The 16205-nt window shown below is 39.0% G+C and overlaps 1 protein-coding gene across 1 annotated transcript in view; it reads right to left on the bottom strand.

Annotated features, from left to right (window-relative positions):
• The window catches only part of dnah2 (dynein, axonemal, heavy chain 2), a gene marked incomplete at its 5' end in the record, with an annotated part of 165133 nt that overhangs the window by 78071 nt on the left and 70857 nt on the right, over positions 1 to 16205 (bottom strand). Inside the window, one exon of the mRNA XM_081349604.1 lies at positions 13536 to 13618. Coding sequence (XP_081205730.1) covers positions 13536 to 13618 — 83 coding nt within the window. The remainder of the gene's footprint in view (positions 1 to 13535; positions 13619 to 16205) is intronic.

Here is a 16205-nt window from a genome sequence, read left to right as displayed (position 1 = left end):
TAAATGTGTAAGCTAGATTTATGCCTATTTTTTCACATCTTCATGGACACCGCAATGATTTCCCTCGTGTGATAATATTTTTCCTTGTAATTATGTATGGTTTGCAAAAATGGCAACTGCTGCATCTGTGTAGATGAGAGAAGTGTATGCGCGTTGTGCACACGCTACATTATGGCCAAGCATGTGCCCTTAAAATAGAATCTGAATAACATGCCACTGATTTTAGACTAGGTTCTTCCTGGTCTGTGGCGGAATTGTTTTCTGGAACTGCAAAATAGCACCAGGGAACGTTTGCGCCGGAACGTGCCTCCTCTTTTCGCTGAACCTCAAGTTCATTCCAATAATTTACCCATGTGCGTCTGTGGAGGGAAAAGTCCGCTGTGTGTAGGGTGCAAAATAGGAATGATACATGCGTAGGTGTACAAAGTCAATTGCGCTGGGTGCAAGATAGGGCCCTTAGTCTAGAACTACTGTACAATAACCATCATGTTCACACACAATGCCTCTGCACTTATTCACAATTTCTCTCAACATGTGGACAGAAGAGCCGTCAGTCAATAAACAGGAAAACAAAGTAACTTGCATTTCTTATTTCAAAAAGTAACTTAGATCTCTTTTTGTAAATTTAAAAATAATGCGTTACTTTACTAGTTACTTGAAAAAAGTAATCTGATTACACAACTTGCATTACTTGTAAAGCGTTACCCCCAACACTGTGGAAGCACATGAATTAATATCAATCTGTTTGCTCAAAATGTGGCTTTCGTTAGGGCAGTACTTGTTAATTTCAAGGGCTTATGTCTTTAATACATCCTATGTCTCGGCTGAGAAAACGTGCCGCGAAATAGACTGATGGCACAATACGGATGTGTACATTATCCAGTTTGCCAAGTTCAAGGGTTCATAAAATTTGTGTTTAACCCTCAGAGAGTCTTCGGTCACTTCTGACCGAAAAATGTTTTGAATTTTAAAAAATCACAGCTTCATCGGAAGGTTATGATACTTGGTGACTTTTATGGCATTAGGTATGTGTATGCAAAAAAAAATTGAGGTCATGATCCGAGCATGCTAAGTGGTCGTAAAAAAAATAGTCACACTCAGTGCCTTCGGTCAAAAATGACCGACCCATAGGAAATGAATGGGAAATTTACAAAAACACAAAAATTCTCTGAATTTTTGTCTGTACAATCTACAAATTGGCCACGATTCTAAAAAAAAGTACACCGCAGTAAAGGGGTGACACTCTACAACATCAAGAGTGCAAAAAATTCACACCCACCCACACACACACACACATAGAAACACACTTTTATACACATACACACCAATAAATTCAGATTACAAAAAATCTGTTTTGAATTTTTAAAAATCACAGCTTCATTGGAATGTTACGAAACTTTATGACTTTTCTGGCATTAGGTATGTGAACACAGAAAAAAATTGAGGTCATGATCCGAGCATGCTAAGTGGTCGTAAAAAAAATAGTCACACTCATGGTCTTCGGTCAAAAATGACCCCCATAGTAAATGAATGGGAAATTGACAAAAACACAAAAATTCGCTACAAATCGGCCACGATGCAGAAAAAAAGTGCTCAGCAATGAAGGGGTGAAACTCTAAAACATCAAGAGTGAAAAACATAACATAATTAATAATTATAATTAATATATATATATATATATATATATATATATATATATATATATAATTAATATAATAATTATTAAAATTATTAAAATAATAATTAATAAAATGTTATAAACCTTGGCAAAAAGTATTATTTGAGAATTTCTAAAAAAATACAATCAATCCACATCTTAAAAGTAAGTAATTTGGTCCAAAAACAACTAGAATTCACAAGCATCTCCATTTAGAGCTATTACAGGCATCTAGTGGTAAACCCATGCAATAACATGATTTATTTAATTTTATGTTTAATAAATTGATTTATTTTTTTATTTTTATTTTTTTTCTGAAAGCCTAGTCTCTATTTTAACCGAAAATACCGCATAGAAAAATAAAAATAAAAAATAATAATAATAAAAAAAAAAAACATTATTTTCAATGGCAAAAAATGGACTATAAATATTGCATAAATATTAATAAGTTCAATCAAATTGTCTCAAAATACTAATTTAAAAAGAATAAATATTATAGAACAAAAATAAATTGCATTGGTTTTTACTGGGATGGAGGAAGTTTCATTTTTAGGTGTCCGGTCACTTCTGACCGGGAAGGCACTGAGTGTGACTGCTAAACGAAGACTCTCTGAGGGTTAAACAAAATGCTCAAAATTAAAATTTCGTTAGAGCAGCTGCTCTAGTATGAGGCTGAATCTACATTTGTCACTTATTGACGCGTAAGCCTCCCCTTTATAACGCAAAGCTCCCTTCAGTCCTCTATGTCTCTAGGCGCTGCTAGCAATAGTTAGAATTGAAGGAATTCAGCATTTATTCGCCACTTGTAAGTTACATTTTACTGTACCAATGTTTTATAATTGCCCGTTAAAGGTTTATATGGGACAATATAAATATTCTGCCCTAACGAAATCCACATTTTGAACACTTTTAACTGTTCCATTTTGTGGCGTGGTTTCTCAGTTGCCACAGAGGATGTGTTAAACCGGACATCAGGTCTTGATATTAGAGGTACTGCCATTTTTAGCAAAAAGATCCCTGCGAATTCACGCAGATGCTAAATCATCCATAAACCGGAAATTGTAACACGCGAGCATGCAAAAAATTCACGTGAGCATGTAAAAAAAGTTTTTTCATGAGCATGCAACAGTTACAAGTGCACACACGAAAGTTTGTGTATTTTTTATGGTAACTCTTTAGTTTAGGGTCCAATTCTCACTATTAACTAGTTGCATATCATCATGCATATTACTAGGATATTGGCTGCAATGGTTTTCATACTAAGATTATAGTATTTACTAAACCTTACCCTCACAATCAAACCCTCACACAACCTGTTGACATTGGACAATCTATCAAAACATGATTTGTGAGCATTTTAAATAGTCAGGACTGCTTCAAACGCCAGTTTTTGATGATCATAACTATGGCCAAACATGTACACGTACACAAAGCATATTTATAAAAGGCACATTCACAATACAACTGAAATAAAATAAGGTAATACAGAGAGCTCAAGGTTCTGTCTGTTATTCATTTCGACAAACTACCACACATCCCTTTCTCTGGCGCGCACACAGCTCGATGTATGAAGCAAACAAAAGAGAGGACAAAGTGAACAGCAGTGGCTCTCGACCCCCCTCCTCGGCGTACTGCGTTGCCATGGCAGCAGCCTCACGCGCTGCCGCAGCCGTCTCCATGCCAACGGCACCTGATGTCCGCATGCACACGCAGAAACACACTCACATACATTCACACGAGCACACGAACCCGGAGGAAAGACACACACACAGGCACAAAACATGTCACACATCTCTTGATTTCTCAGATTGAAGCCGCAGGTGTGTGTGTGTGTGTGTGTGTGTGTGTGTGTCATTCATCTCTGTTTGTCTCTCCATCTCCCCAAGCTCTAACCAATGCCGGTGCATGCAGAGTGTGTGCATATGAGCAACGGAGGAGCACTGCACACACACTTTGCACTTTGCACATCAATGTCAGTTGGTGAAGGGCACAAAAAAAGTGAAAAAGATGAGTGTAAATGCCTTAAAACAACCTCTTCACACTCTCTCTCTGAGAGGGAGCACAGGGCTGATGGGAAAGAGAGAAAGAAGAAAGGAGGATAGAATAAGAGGAGGTGAGTGACAGGCGTGGGCCACCTGACCTCCCGAGCGACAGCATGAAACCAGGCACAATCTCTGGCCTGCGGCACCTACAGACACACACTCAGAGGAATAATCTGTCTGTTTTCCAGTCCAGGCAACATGACAGACACATATAGCATTCGACACACATCACTGAAGCAGCGCCGGAGGGAAAAACACAAGTGAAGTCCAAGAGCATTTATGGTGGAGGTGAACGCCTTTGTCTGTAATGACTGATATTAGTGGAACTTGCCGTTGCATTTCATGAATATTTTAGGAAGGAGATCAACAGGTTAGAGCACAAAGACAAAGACACATTCTCTCATGTGCATTTGGTATCATTTAAATTAGATGAAATATTTTTAATAGGGATGCCCCCTAATAGTTGACTGACCATAAGTCGACGAGAAGAGGCTTAGTTGACCAAAATGTTATTAGTCGGTTAGTTGCAGGAAAAGAAACTCCACAGGAAGTGGCAAATTCACGCAGTCCGTGAAGGACAGATCATTAACGGCGGGTCTGTGTGGTAATTACATTATGTTGAGCAGGAAATCCAAACATTCGCCTATCATCCATCGACCTCAAATATGGCGTATCATTTGAAACATGTAAGTAGCAGCAACTTTACATAACTCTAATGTTAACCTACTGTAGATAAATGTGCGCTATAAGGAGCATATCCAAGTGTTTGAATTTAATTACTTAAATATATACTGGGGGGCTTAATATATAGCCTATTCCCTGCTCAAGCGCACACAAAGCTTTCCGCAAAGCAATAAAATCGGACAAAATAGCAAGGAGCAATTTTAATTGTTTATTAATAAACTAGTATTTTCTGAGTCTAAGCTAAAATATTAACGCGCTTCCTGCATGACATGGAGGCGCCGGCGCTATCACTTAGATTTTTTCCTGGTAACAGCGGAAACCACTTAAAATTCTCATTATTATTACTCATATAAATAGTCATTATTGGTCATGTAATGCATCATTCGAAACTGTAATGCTGTGTTCACACCGAACGTGAATTGAGCATCTGGAGCGAGTGATTTCCATGTTAAAGCTGCCGTCGGCAACATTTTTTTGATCATATTCAGTGAAATCGACACTATAATCCAACAGAACAACATAAATAAAGTGGTTTTAGAAAAAAACCCGAGCTTCTAACTCCACCTGGAGCGTGTTATTTGTTTTGCAAAAATCCACCGCTCCCGTCTCATCGGGTCCAATCAGCGCAGGGGGGTGTGAGATCTGACTGTCAATCACATCGTGCACACGCCACAGTCACAGATCCCCTCTCCCTCACGGCTCGCACACGTTTCAATATCACATGCACAGGACACGCCTGAAGTTCGCCTGAGATTGTACGAAGCGTGATGGCGGAGAGAAAATCTACTAACAAGCTTCCAATTCCTCTGTTATTGCTATCTATGGGTAGATTAGCCAGGGCAGCCTACCTCCGAGTCCATGGTGTTGATCGATGCTGAAGAGACGCGCGGGTCGCGCGCGTTCACAGAAAATCAGGTACACACGCACTGACGAACACGACGTCTATGGGAGGGTGCTCGTTGGTAGTGGGGGAGGGGCATGAGAGTTGTAAACATTCAAAATTTTGGCTAAGTCAACCAATCTGCCAGACTTGCTGACTGCAGCTTTAAGTCAATGTAAAGACGCGTTCACGCGCATCTGGAGGTCCTGCGGTGCGATAGACACGCCTAGCACTTGCCACTCCCACAAGAAGCAAATTTCGCCTTGAACGTGCGTCTATTTTGCTTCAAACGCTCGCATTATATGCACGTCCAATTCGCTTTGGACGCGCGAGTGGATTCAAAATGTTCAAGCGTCCAACTAGACGTGATAGAAGCGAATTTGACGCTCAATTCGCGTTCAGTGTGAACGCAGCATAAAGGGTCTACTTATATTTGTGTAAACTCACACTAAAAACAATACGTTGTGCTTTTGTAAAATTAAGAAAACAAACAGATTGCACTTTCTGCCGTCTCAGTCTCCGTGAACTGGAGCGAGTCACAAAAATTAACCAAAAGAGTATAGGCTACTTGCCTCACAGACATTACAAATATATCTATAGAAAGCTTGAAATGTCTACTTTTAAATGAATTAATTTGAATCGAAAACAAATACTCTCTGATTATGCAATCCGTATGAAAGGTGCATTTCTCATTAAAGGCGCGTTCACTACTGCGGAGATGGAAGTCAGCATCGTCAACTGACACTGACTCAGAAAACACTAGTTCATTAATAAACAATTAAAATGACTCCTTGCTATTTTGCTTTGCGGAAAGCTTTATGTGTGCGCTTGAGCAGGGAATAGGCTATATATTAAGCCCCCCAGTATATATTTAATTAAATTCATATAAACATGCAATTAGTCGATTAATTGCTTAAATAAACAACTATGAGTCAAAACAGTAATATTGTTAAATATTATTACAATTTAAAAGAACTGTTTTCTATTTTAAAATGTAATTTATTCCTGTGATCAAAGCTGAATCTTCAGCATCATTACTCCAGTCTTCAGTGTCACATTATCCTTCAGAAATCCTTTTAATATGCTGATTTAGTGTTCAAGAAACATTTCTGATTATTGTTGATGCTGAAAACAGTTGCACTAATTATTCTTTTCTTAGGAAACTTTGTTTCAGGATTCTGTCACTTTTTAACAATTTATTGCATCCTTGCTGAATAAAAGTATTAATTTCTATAAAAAAAATCTTACTGACCCCAAATTATATTCTATTATGCTCCATTTAAGTATGTTTCTTAATATAATTGGTACACGACATAAGAACTCTGTGAATCATAATGCAGCTTTAATCAAGTTTAAGTGCACTTATGAGGACTTGGTGTTTTGGCCTGAAGCCACCATAAAAATACAGCACAATAAACTCAAGTTATGATGGTTGAGAAAGAAGAACTCATGCAAGTACGCTCTGCCTTTCTGCATGCTACAGTATATGAATAAATGACACATGATGAGCTCCTCTGCTCACAAACTTTTGGAATATGATCATCATTAAAATCATATATCAGAATATAACAGGATATATCCAAAGATGAATGGCAGAAAACCTGTTTAAACCCCCACATCCAGGCAGTTAATATGAGCTTCAAGCCATTACAGTATAAGTGGATTAAAAAGTCTATAACTCCAGAAATATTTCATAACTTTAATCCCAACATTACTGATCAATGTATAAAAAGTGATTAAATTTGCCAGTTGTTTGGCTGAGGAAAAGCTTAAAGAAAAATGCAAATCTTTTATCTGTGGAAGTGGTTCAACGCTCTTTAACAGGTGTTACAACAAAACAAAATGCACTATCATTAATACTTGTATTCATTAAGGATACATTAAATTGACATTTATAATGTTTCTAAAAGGTTTCTATTTCAAAATGCTCCTCTTTTGAACTTTCTATTTATTAAAGAATCCTGAAAAAAATGCCATGGTTTCCACAAATAATATTAAAAAATAAATTATTTCAACATTGATAATAATAATAAATGTTTCTTAAGCACCAAATCAGCATTAGAATGATTTCTGAAGGATCATGTGACTCTGAAGACTGGAGTAATGATGCTGAAAATTCAGCTTTGATCACTGGAATAAATTACACTCTGAAACATATTAAAAAGAAAATAGTTATTTTAAATTCTAATCATATTTCACTGTTTTTTTTTTTTTTTTACTGTGTGTTTGATTATATAAATGCAGCATTGGTGAGCCTAAGAGACATCTTACTAACTTACTAAACATTAGCATACCCAATATATGTATATTATTTGATTTATATACTTAATCTTTTTCCCTTTTATATATTAGTAATTGTGTTTATTATAGTCTACTGTTGCTATCAATTTAATATAGTTAAATATGGATGAAAGCAGTACAGCACGGCTGCTCTCACACACACTCAGAAAGGTTGTAAATGATCACCTCTGCTTTAAGTGATCACACACTCAGCCCGTGTGCCGCAGGAACTCTGATTCAGACCAATCACAGGAGCCGTACTCTCAACTCTTTCTTTCTCTCTGACTCGGACTCACACACATGAACATTAGCAGTGGGAAAGGTGCAGTGATGACAGGATTCATTCTCTCGGTATCTCTCTCTCTCTCACACACACACACACACACACACACACACACACACACTGCATCTGTCTCATCACATCATCTAACTGTGTGTCTTCACTGCAGGCTGTTCTCAGAGGAGCAGCAGGTGAGAGAGCGGACTACATTACTACTGCCACAGAATTATCACATATACACAAGTACAAATAACTAGCTATCAAAATAAGGGTGAATGTCTTTAAAAAGACAGCAATATTTGCATTTAAGGTATTTGCATTAAACAATATTTGCAATGTAGGCATTTTTTAACCGTATAAAATAGGCATGTTGCCCATTTATGACAATTACTTGTACTAACTAAAGGAAATTCTATGCACAATTATGGCTGTTGCCTATCAAATCAACATCACCATATAATATAAACAAGCTGTAAATAATGAGCAAGTTATCAATAAAATAAGCACGGCTGGAATGCTTTGACATAATTTAGACTGGTCTTTATTTAGGATTCTGCAGCTCTGTGCTGTCTGTCACATTGGATCTTATATAATCACTGTTTTAGAGTGTAAGATTTCTTCATATCAAGTGTTTTCAAAGTTAATTTAATTATACTTTGATCAAAACCCACTTTTATTATTTCCACCTTCACCAGTAGTTGCCTCTGAGACAGTAAATGCAGATATTTGACAGTCACTATAGTGTCTGACTGCAGTCACTACTACCACAGTTACCACAATGTCATATTGCAGACAAGAAAATATTCATTTACTATGCTATTCACATGAACATATCTAGGACTTTTTGTCATGTCAAGTGTCAATTTAATTTAGGACATACAATCATTTTAATTATAATCACTACAGAGTACACACTAATTCAATGATTCTAAAAATAAAATAAATAAATAAATAAATAAAACACAATATCAGGCACTAAAATGCATGTTAACATGTTACAAATAAAATAGGGGACATCCAGTAGTTTTGTCAGATTTAAATTAATTATAAAAAAAGATAAACAGCAATAAGGATAAATAAAGAGAATCACTAACTAAATGTTCCCTCTCTATCTCCATTTTAAATGTTTTTTTTTAAACAAAACTTCAAACATGCTCATAGATCAAGAGTACTTATTTATCTCTCCCTCTGTTTCATAGCAAACACAATTCCATAACCTCTTTGAATGAGTCTACTGTTGTGTGTGTGTGTGTGTGTGTGTGTGTGTGTGTGTGTGTGTGTGTGTGTGTGTGTGTGTGTGTGTGTGTGTGTGTGTGTGTGTGTGTGTGTGTGCGCGTTTGATCAATGACTTTTCCATTCGCCCCGCTGTCAGGCAGGAGTTCATCAGAGAATGCTGAAACTCATATTTACTGCAGGGTAGAGAGTCCTGCAATGCCCTTTATCTCTCTTCCCATCTCTCTCTCTCCCTGAGCCCAATCAGGGGGCTTGTGGATGTTAATTGAATTGGGCTGGGGGTCTCTTTCTAATGTGCAGCAGATGGTCAGGACATTCCTGCTTCCTTTATCTCACACACACATACACGTGTATACGCACATGTAAACACACATATGCACACACACTAGGTGGCAGTGTTGTACTACCCTGGCCCAATGAGTCACGCTTAAAGCCCTAAAGCCATTATGAAGCAATGAATGCTGATCATCTAGAGAAGTGACCATGGGTGCGTCTCAATCAGCCCTTGTTGTACAACATCACGACTGGTATTTATGAACAACAGCAGAACTGATCGTTTTCTCACATTTATTATTCTTACAAACACCGGCAACTTTTCAGTCATAAATTACTTATAAATGTTAGCTAGATTATGTTTATGACAATTTATGTTTATGCTGCAATATAGTTGAATAGTTGGCTCACGTGATTGTTTCGCACTTCAGAACTTCTGTTAAGGGAACACGGTGAGCATAAATGCTCCCTGGTTTTCACAGTGCATTGTGGGACTTTTTAGGGAGCAAATGTTTTAGTGCACAGGAAGGATTTTGCCTTTAAAACGTCCGTCTCTATGATCAGAGCCCTGACCCCCGAACTAGAGAGCTGATTGAGACGCACCCCATGTGTGAGTTAGAATGTGTAGCTATGCTCTCTGCTTATAGAGTCAACTTAATCTTGCTTACCAAAGTACACAGCCTAACTAGACCATGTACCGGCGTTCAAATTGAAGCCGGTGATGTCTAAAAATGCTGTCTACATAGGCATCTCACTTCATTTTGAACAGCTTATTGTTACTAGAAAATCACACAAACACACACACAGACACACTTTTTTAGTAAACTAACAGAAAAGCACATAGAGGAGGACATGACCTCTCGAAATACCGAGTCATCAGCAAAGCAGGGCTGGGACGTTCATCCGCATCTGTGTGTGTGCGTCCAAACAGCAGCATATGTGCGTCAGGACAAAAATGTGCGCTGTAGCAAATTTGAAATAAAATACAGTGTTGGTAAGGGAAGCGTATGTGTCTTAATTTAATTACAAGAAGTAGCATATGCTAAAAGTGTTTGCATGCACGTTTTGTTCCGCGTCATTATAGACCGTTTCGCCCACTGGCTCCGCTCAGTGTTACGTTATGACTGCCAGGAGAGTCTTTCGGTCAGTCGAACCTTCGGTGCAGGACGTTTTTAATGCAAGTTCTGCAGAATTGTCACTCTTGCAACTGCAGAGCAGGCAAAGAGATGTTTCTGTGCACCGTATTTATACAATGTGTGTGTGTGTGTGTGCTGTGCGTACAATGCAGGGCTGTAGGTGGTAATTACAGGTGATTTGCACTCCGTCCTGCTAAATGTGTGGAAACGCTCAATTATAAGTACATGGCAGCAAACAGAAAGCCTCTTCACTGCAGGACCATTAACGCACACACAGCTCCATCTGTGTGTGCGCACACTTCAGCTTCTATCATGAATACTATCATCATTAATCATCTTTTCTCCTTGCGGACAAGGCTGTCCGTTATTGAGAGCCTGAGTAATTTGGAATTGATTCTGTCCCCAGTATACAACCCCACCGCTGAATACTAAACACAGTGTTTGTTGATATGGCATATACACCACTGACAAAAAAAAAGAGGAAGAAATAGAGTGATCAAAGAGGAGAGAGGGAGAGGGAGAACTAAAGATAAAGCATATGTCCACCTTTTGTTGCAGCACTGACGGGGACGAACAATACCAGCAGGTATGTGTGCTAAACAGGGGGAGAGAGAGAGAGAGAGTGAGAGAGAGAGAGACCACGTCCTTTCTCTGTTCTGCAGGATCTAAGCTTCTAGAAATAAGCAATAAAAATCTTCCCCCTTTTCCTCTATATATCTCTGTTCGCTCGCTTTTTTTCTTCACATGCCTACCTGTCAGTGAGACACCACCCCCTGTGATTCTCTCTCTCTCTCACAGGTGGGTGTGAGACACTGACGCATATGACAGGTTATAGCACAGAGAGCTGCAGTCCTTATGACTCTGCGTATTGGTGCATTACGCAACACTTAATACTCAGTTTCAGTTATATTACTGACCTGACGTCACTGACACTACTGGATACTACACACTACTGAACTGACTCCAGCTGAGTAATGACACTATTGTCTTTTTAGAGCAGAACTGTAATCTGTTAGCATCTTTGAATCGTTTTATTATCGTAAGCTTGACTTCACTAAACATGCAGTACACAAACACAAGGATGATGGGGATATTTGTTTCGATGCAAATTAAAATGTAGCTGTGAAGGATAGAAGTACAGAATTTTTTAAATATTTATTTTATAATATATATACACACTTTTCTAACTTTTACATTTATTTTAGTATTTGTTTTATTTTTGCACGTCTTTGTCAGATTAAGCTCACTTCTAGGAAAAATGTTGTTCCAAAACTATAGCTAAGTACAGACTCGTTTACTTAGCTATCAAAATGGGGACATAGCACTTACTTATATATATGCAAAAGCAATATCACATAAGCAGTATCATAACCATAGGCCAATTTGTCTCCAGAGGCACTCTAACTTATAAAGGACAAAATAGACACAAATTAAATGGAAAATTAAGAAAGAATCTAAATAAGAAGCCTCCATTAAGGTATAAAAAAACAATAATACGGAATTACTGTTACATCAAAACGGACAAACAGGCACAGACTGACCCGTTTCCGATTCATCCATGCAACTTGCACGTAAACATGCTCATTCGCACACACACATTGCTTCCAGCTAAATACGAAGCGGCCTGAAGGCATTTTCAGAAAACTTTCAGCCCTTGGGAAGGAGACTGCTTATACAAATGATTCTGTTAGATTAGAGCTTTTGTGCGGCTGCCATAGGCACAAAGCATCCTCTCCAGTTCTTATCTGCTCACAGCTCGTTTCTATAATTGTAAGCAATGAACCCTTTGTGAAACTCCCGAATGGTCTCAATCAAACCAAAAAGAGCAACAGCATCATTTGAGCTCATCTAAATACAGAAATGTCTTTTCCTGCTAGTGTTTATTCATTCACAGGCAGTCAGTTTATGTTCTTCGTTGGACCCTTGACTTGTTTGCCCAGAAGGCTTAAAGCAGCCATTCTGAGTCCTGCTCTCTAGGGAGATTGATAGTAATTATGTTTGTGTGAGAGCTCAAGGTGCCCTGGCATTGATAAGCCATTTAATCTGTGTATGAAACATGGCTTGCTGTCAAACACAGATTTGAACCAGACTCTGAGAGAGCAATGCTGTCCGGCCGGTGGCTGTGTTTCCCAACCCCATCTAAACAGCATTTTTGGCCATCAAAGGTGCATTTAAGCACTAGATGTGTTTCAAAGCCTGCTGAGCTACCCATCTCGAGAGCATTTCCGGGTATCAAAGGTCCATTCAAATACTGGCTGTGTTTCAAAACCTAGTGAGCTGCTTATCTAGACAGAATTTTTGCACATCATAAGCGCATTCAATCCGTTAAGAACATTTGAATATGCCTATAATTCTGTCCAGTATGCAGGAGGCGGCTCACTAGGTTTTAAAACACAGCCAGTGTTTTGTATCATTTGCTCACTCTTTCTCAGTGGTGGTTGTGTCACACAGAGTATTATGATAATGTGGAGTCACTGGCTCATCACGCGTGGCGGTTCTTCCCTGCAGCAGGGAGCTCCATCATGTTGAGGAATGCTGTTTTTTAGGCTATGGCTTGTTTTTGGCACTAACATATTCGAATTACGGTGCCTTAACAGCATGGATGAAGCCAGTACCAGTCTCTCGGTGGACAGTGAGTCTGCCACAAAAGACAATTAGCTCGCGACTGGAAATGCATGAAAGTTATGGTAAAATTACGTCTCAGGAAAAAATAATCCAATACATCAATTAGGCAAAGTCAATTAGGACAACTCCCCAATTAAGATGAAAAATCTACTGGTGGAGGCTGGAGGCTGTAGCAAGCTGCAGCTAGGAAAGACATACATTTTTATGTGTGTGTGTGTGCGTGCGCATGTGCGTTAATCTTCACTATTTTTATGTTCTTGTGTTTTCTTTTTCTGAGGAGAATTACATAGCAAATTAAATATTTTTTAATAAAATAAAGTAAAATGCACTGCCACGTCAGGACACTGAATCATCATTATCATCTATTTAACATTCTGCTTACTGAGCACCTGCGAGTGTCTACGACCTCTTGACGTTTGACCTTTTGAAACCTCTGGCATCTCACCTCAGTCTGTGGTGACCTTTGTCTTTGTAGGGTGTGATGTCCAGAGACGTTTCCTCCCAAGTCTTCGTGATGCCTTCCAGTGTCTGTGAATGAGAGGTCAACATTAGGCTTTTTAATGTTAGCACTAATCTTTCCAGACACATTCCACCTCAGCTCTGAACGCCAGATTGTATTAGAGCTGGAAGGGCAGCCATCGGTCTCATGGGGACGTCAGGCGACTAGTGACAGTGAAAGAACATCGATCGAGGCCCCCGCAAAGTTTCCCCCACAATAAACGTCATCGAATAAACACCAGACATGAATAGAAATCCGCCAATGACACTTCTTATTTACGATATGTTTCAAAACCTAGCAAGCAACCTACCTAGCAGCAGTTTTGGACATCTTTCAAACATTCAAACACTTGAAGTCTTTTAAATCCCAGTGAGCTGCTTGCATAGACAACATTTTAAGACATCACAGGCACGTCCGAACATTGGCTGTGTTTTGAATCTAGTGAGTTGCCTAACAAGACGGTATTTTTAGGCATCATAAGTGCATTTCAAAACATAGTGAGCTGCCTATCCAGGTGGCATTTTGTTGTATTAAGGTGGGGTCATATTTACTGTTGTTCAGCGAATTTCAAGGAATCCATGCGATCATAATTTCACTTGAGAGCGATTTTTCCACACAGATTTCGCAACGGGTTCATCTTCAAATCCGTTTTGATCAACAGAAAGCTGCTTGGTTTGAAACTGATTTGTTTGTGAGCTGTGAATCATACAATCGCTATCCTACTGACATTCTTGCCCGCAAAAATTTGCTGAAATGTGACTGTACCTTTAGATCTGAAAAGACAGCTATCTATTTTGTGAGGAGGTTAGGTGACTTATAGTCTCAGCCTCTGAACATCTGATGCATAAGGCACACAAAATAGGAAACACTTTAGGTTTAGGAGTTTCAAAGACGTCATCCGATTGATTGAATTCTACAGGATTTCCAGAAGACGTGTGTGTTGCGTCCGGTGTGAAGCCAAACCCCCTCATGGAAGAAGAAGAAAGCTTTCGTGTTAGCAACTGTGACAATGAGCGCTTATCAGGATCAACTAAACGCTGGATTGTCAAAAGTTTGTGAAGTTTGCGGCGCCATTGTTGCAGTAAACTTGCACAATGTTCTTGAATGAATAATTTATTAGATGCACACTGGTCTCGTAGTTATCGTAGGGACATCAACGTTACATTTTCACGCCTCTAAACATGACACGAAACAAAATGAACTGTGATTGGTTGCTCTACATGTCGGTCAGACGTCCTCTTGGCCGGTCCTTGGCCAATGAAAGCTGTGATGGAGTCCAGACCTTCTGCCGTCAGTCTGAAGGTCCGGCTACGCGAGACTAGGCGACTTGTGACAGGGAAATATCATTAATCTGGGCCCCTGCAAAGTCTTTCCAGAAACACCAGCCATGCGCCATGCCAGTAAAGCTTCTCATTTACACTCTATCTGTCTTTCTACTTTTCTCTCTCTCTGCGGGTGACTTCTGGGTGAACCGCTCTGTGCTTTGGGGGTTATGAGGCTTTGCTCTCCCATTGCCACTCTCGAACCAAAGCTGTGTTGTTATAACCTCTGCGAGCACAGAGCCGAACGCCTGGGAATCTCCCTGGGCCGAGAGTGAGAAGAAAGAGAGGAAGAGGGAGAGAGGGAGGAGTACAGCCTCCCACAGTCTGACAGCTGGACAGGGCAGATCTCCTCTGCAGGGGCAGTAAAGGCTGCTCTGAAGGAAATTAAGCGCAAGGCTCATTTCCCCTGTGGCCGCAACACATGACCTGGGGACAGCAGCACTGCGCTCATACTGTACTGCACTATTACTGAACGCAGTCCAGGAAATGTTCCATAGGACTATAAACCAGTCGACTTTCTAGGCCTGTTTTACACATCCTGCGTCAGCGGCATATAATGTAGCTTGTGCTTTTACACTAAAGGCATTTCTGCTGCGTAACAGCTCTGTGCAGAAAATAAAGTGACTTCTGGTTTACCACATTGCACATTTCTTCCAATAACAGCTATAAATTATAACACAAATTATATCATGGATATCGGAAGTGGGCCGTTGAGGATTATTACAAACTTGATCGCCATGAAATCTAATTTACATGAGGAGGTGGAATGACATTTACATCCAATTGGTAATTAATTTACACAGAACCCAAAACATAGCTATAAACTGTTTAAAGCGTCTGGATTCAGTCAGTCTTATTGAATTAAAAAGTCCTGTTTGTGAATTTGCATCAGGCCTGATGTTGAGGTCTTTTAGAGGCGGAGTAATAGGGCAGTTATTCGATCAAGTGTTATGTTTCTTCGTAAAAGCAAAATATTGTGTTAATAAAAAGGTTTTAAAGTGCATTTCGACATGTTTTCTGATGAGATCTGTAAAAGCCAGTCTCCGCAACAGAGGAAAAACAAGCAGTTATAAAATGTGGCATGTTACAAATTTTAAAATGCTTTTGAAAGAAGTCTCATACTCTCCCAAGCTGCATTTACTTTAATCAAAAATATGGTAAAATACTCTGAAATATTATTACATTTTAAAGTAACTATTCTATTTTAATATATTTTAAAGTGTAATTTATTCATGGGATGGCATCAAAATAATAAAAAATCAAAATAGATTGATTAAATATTTAGAAATCAAAA

Source organism: Scardinius erythrophthalmus (assembly GCF_964197995.2).
Source record: "Scardinius erythrophthalmus genome assembly, chromosome: 2".
Lineage (NCBI taxonomy): Eukaryota > Metazoa > Chordata > Actinopteri > Cypriniformes > Leuciscidae > Scardinius > Scardinius erythrophthalmus.
The sequence above is the reverse complement of the archived record's forward strand: the minus strand, read 5'-3'. Positions and strand labels throughout refer to the sequence as shown.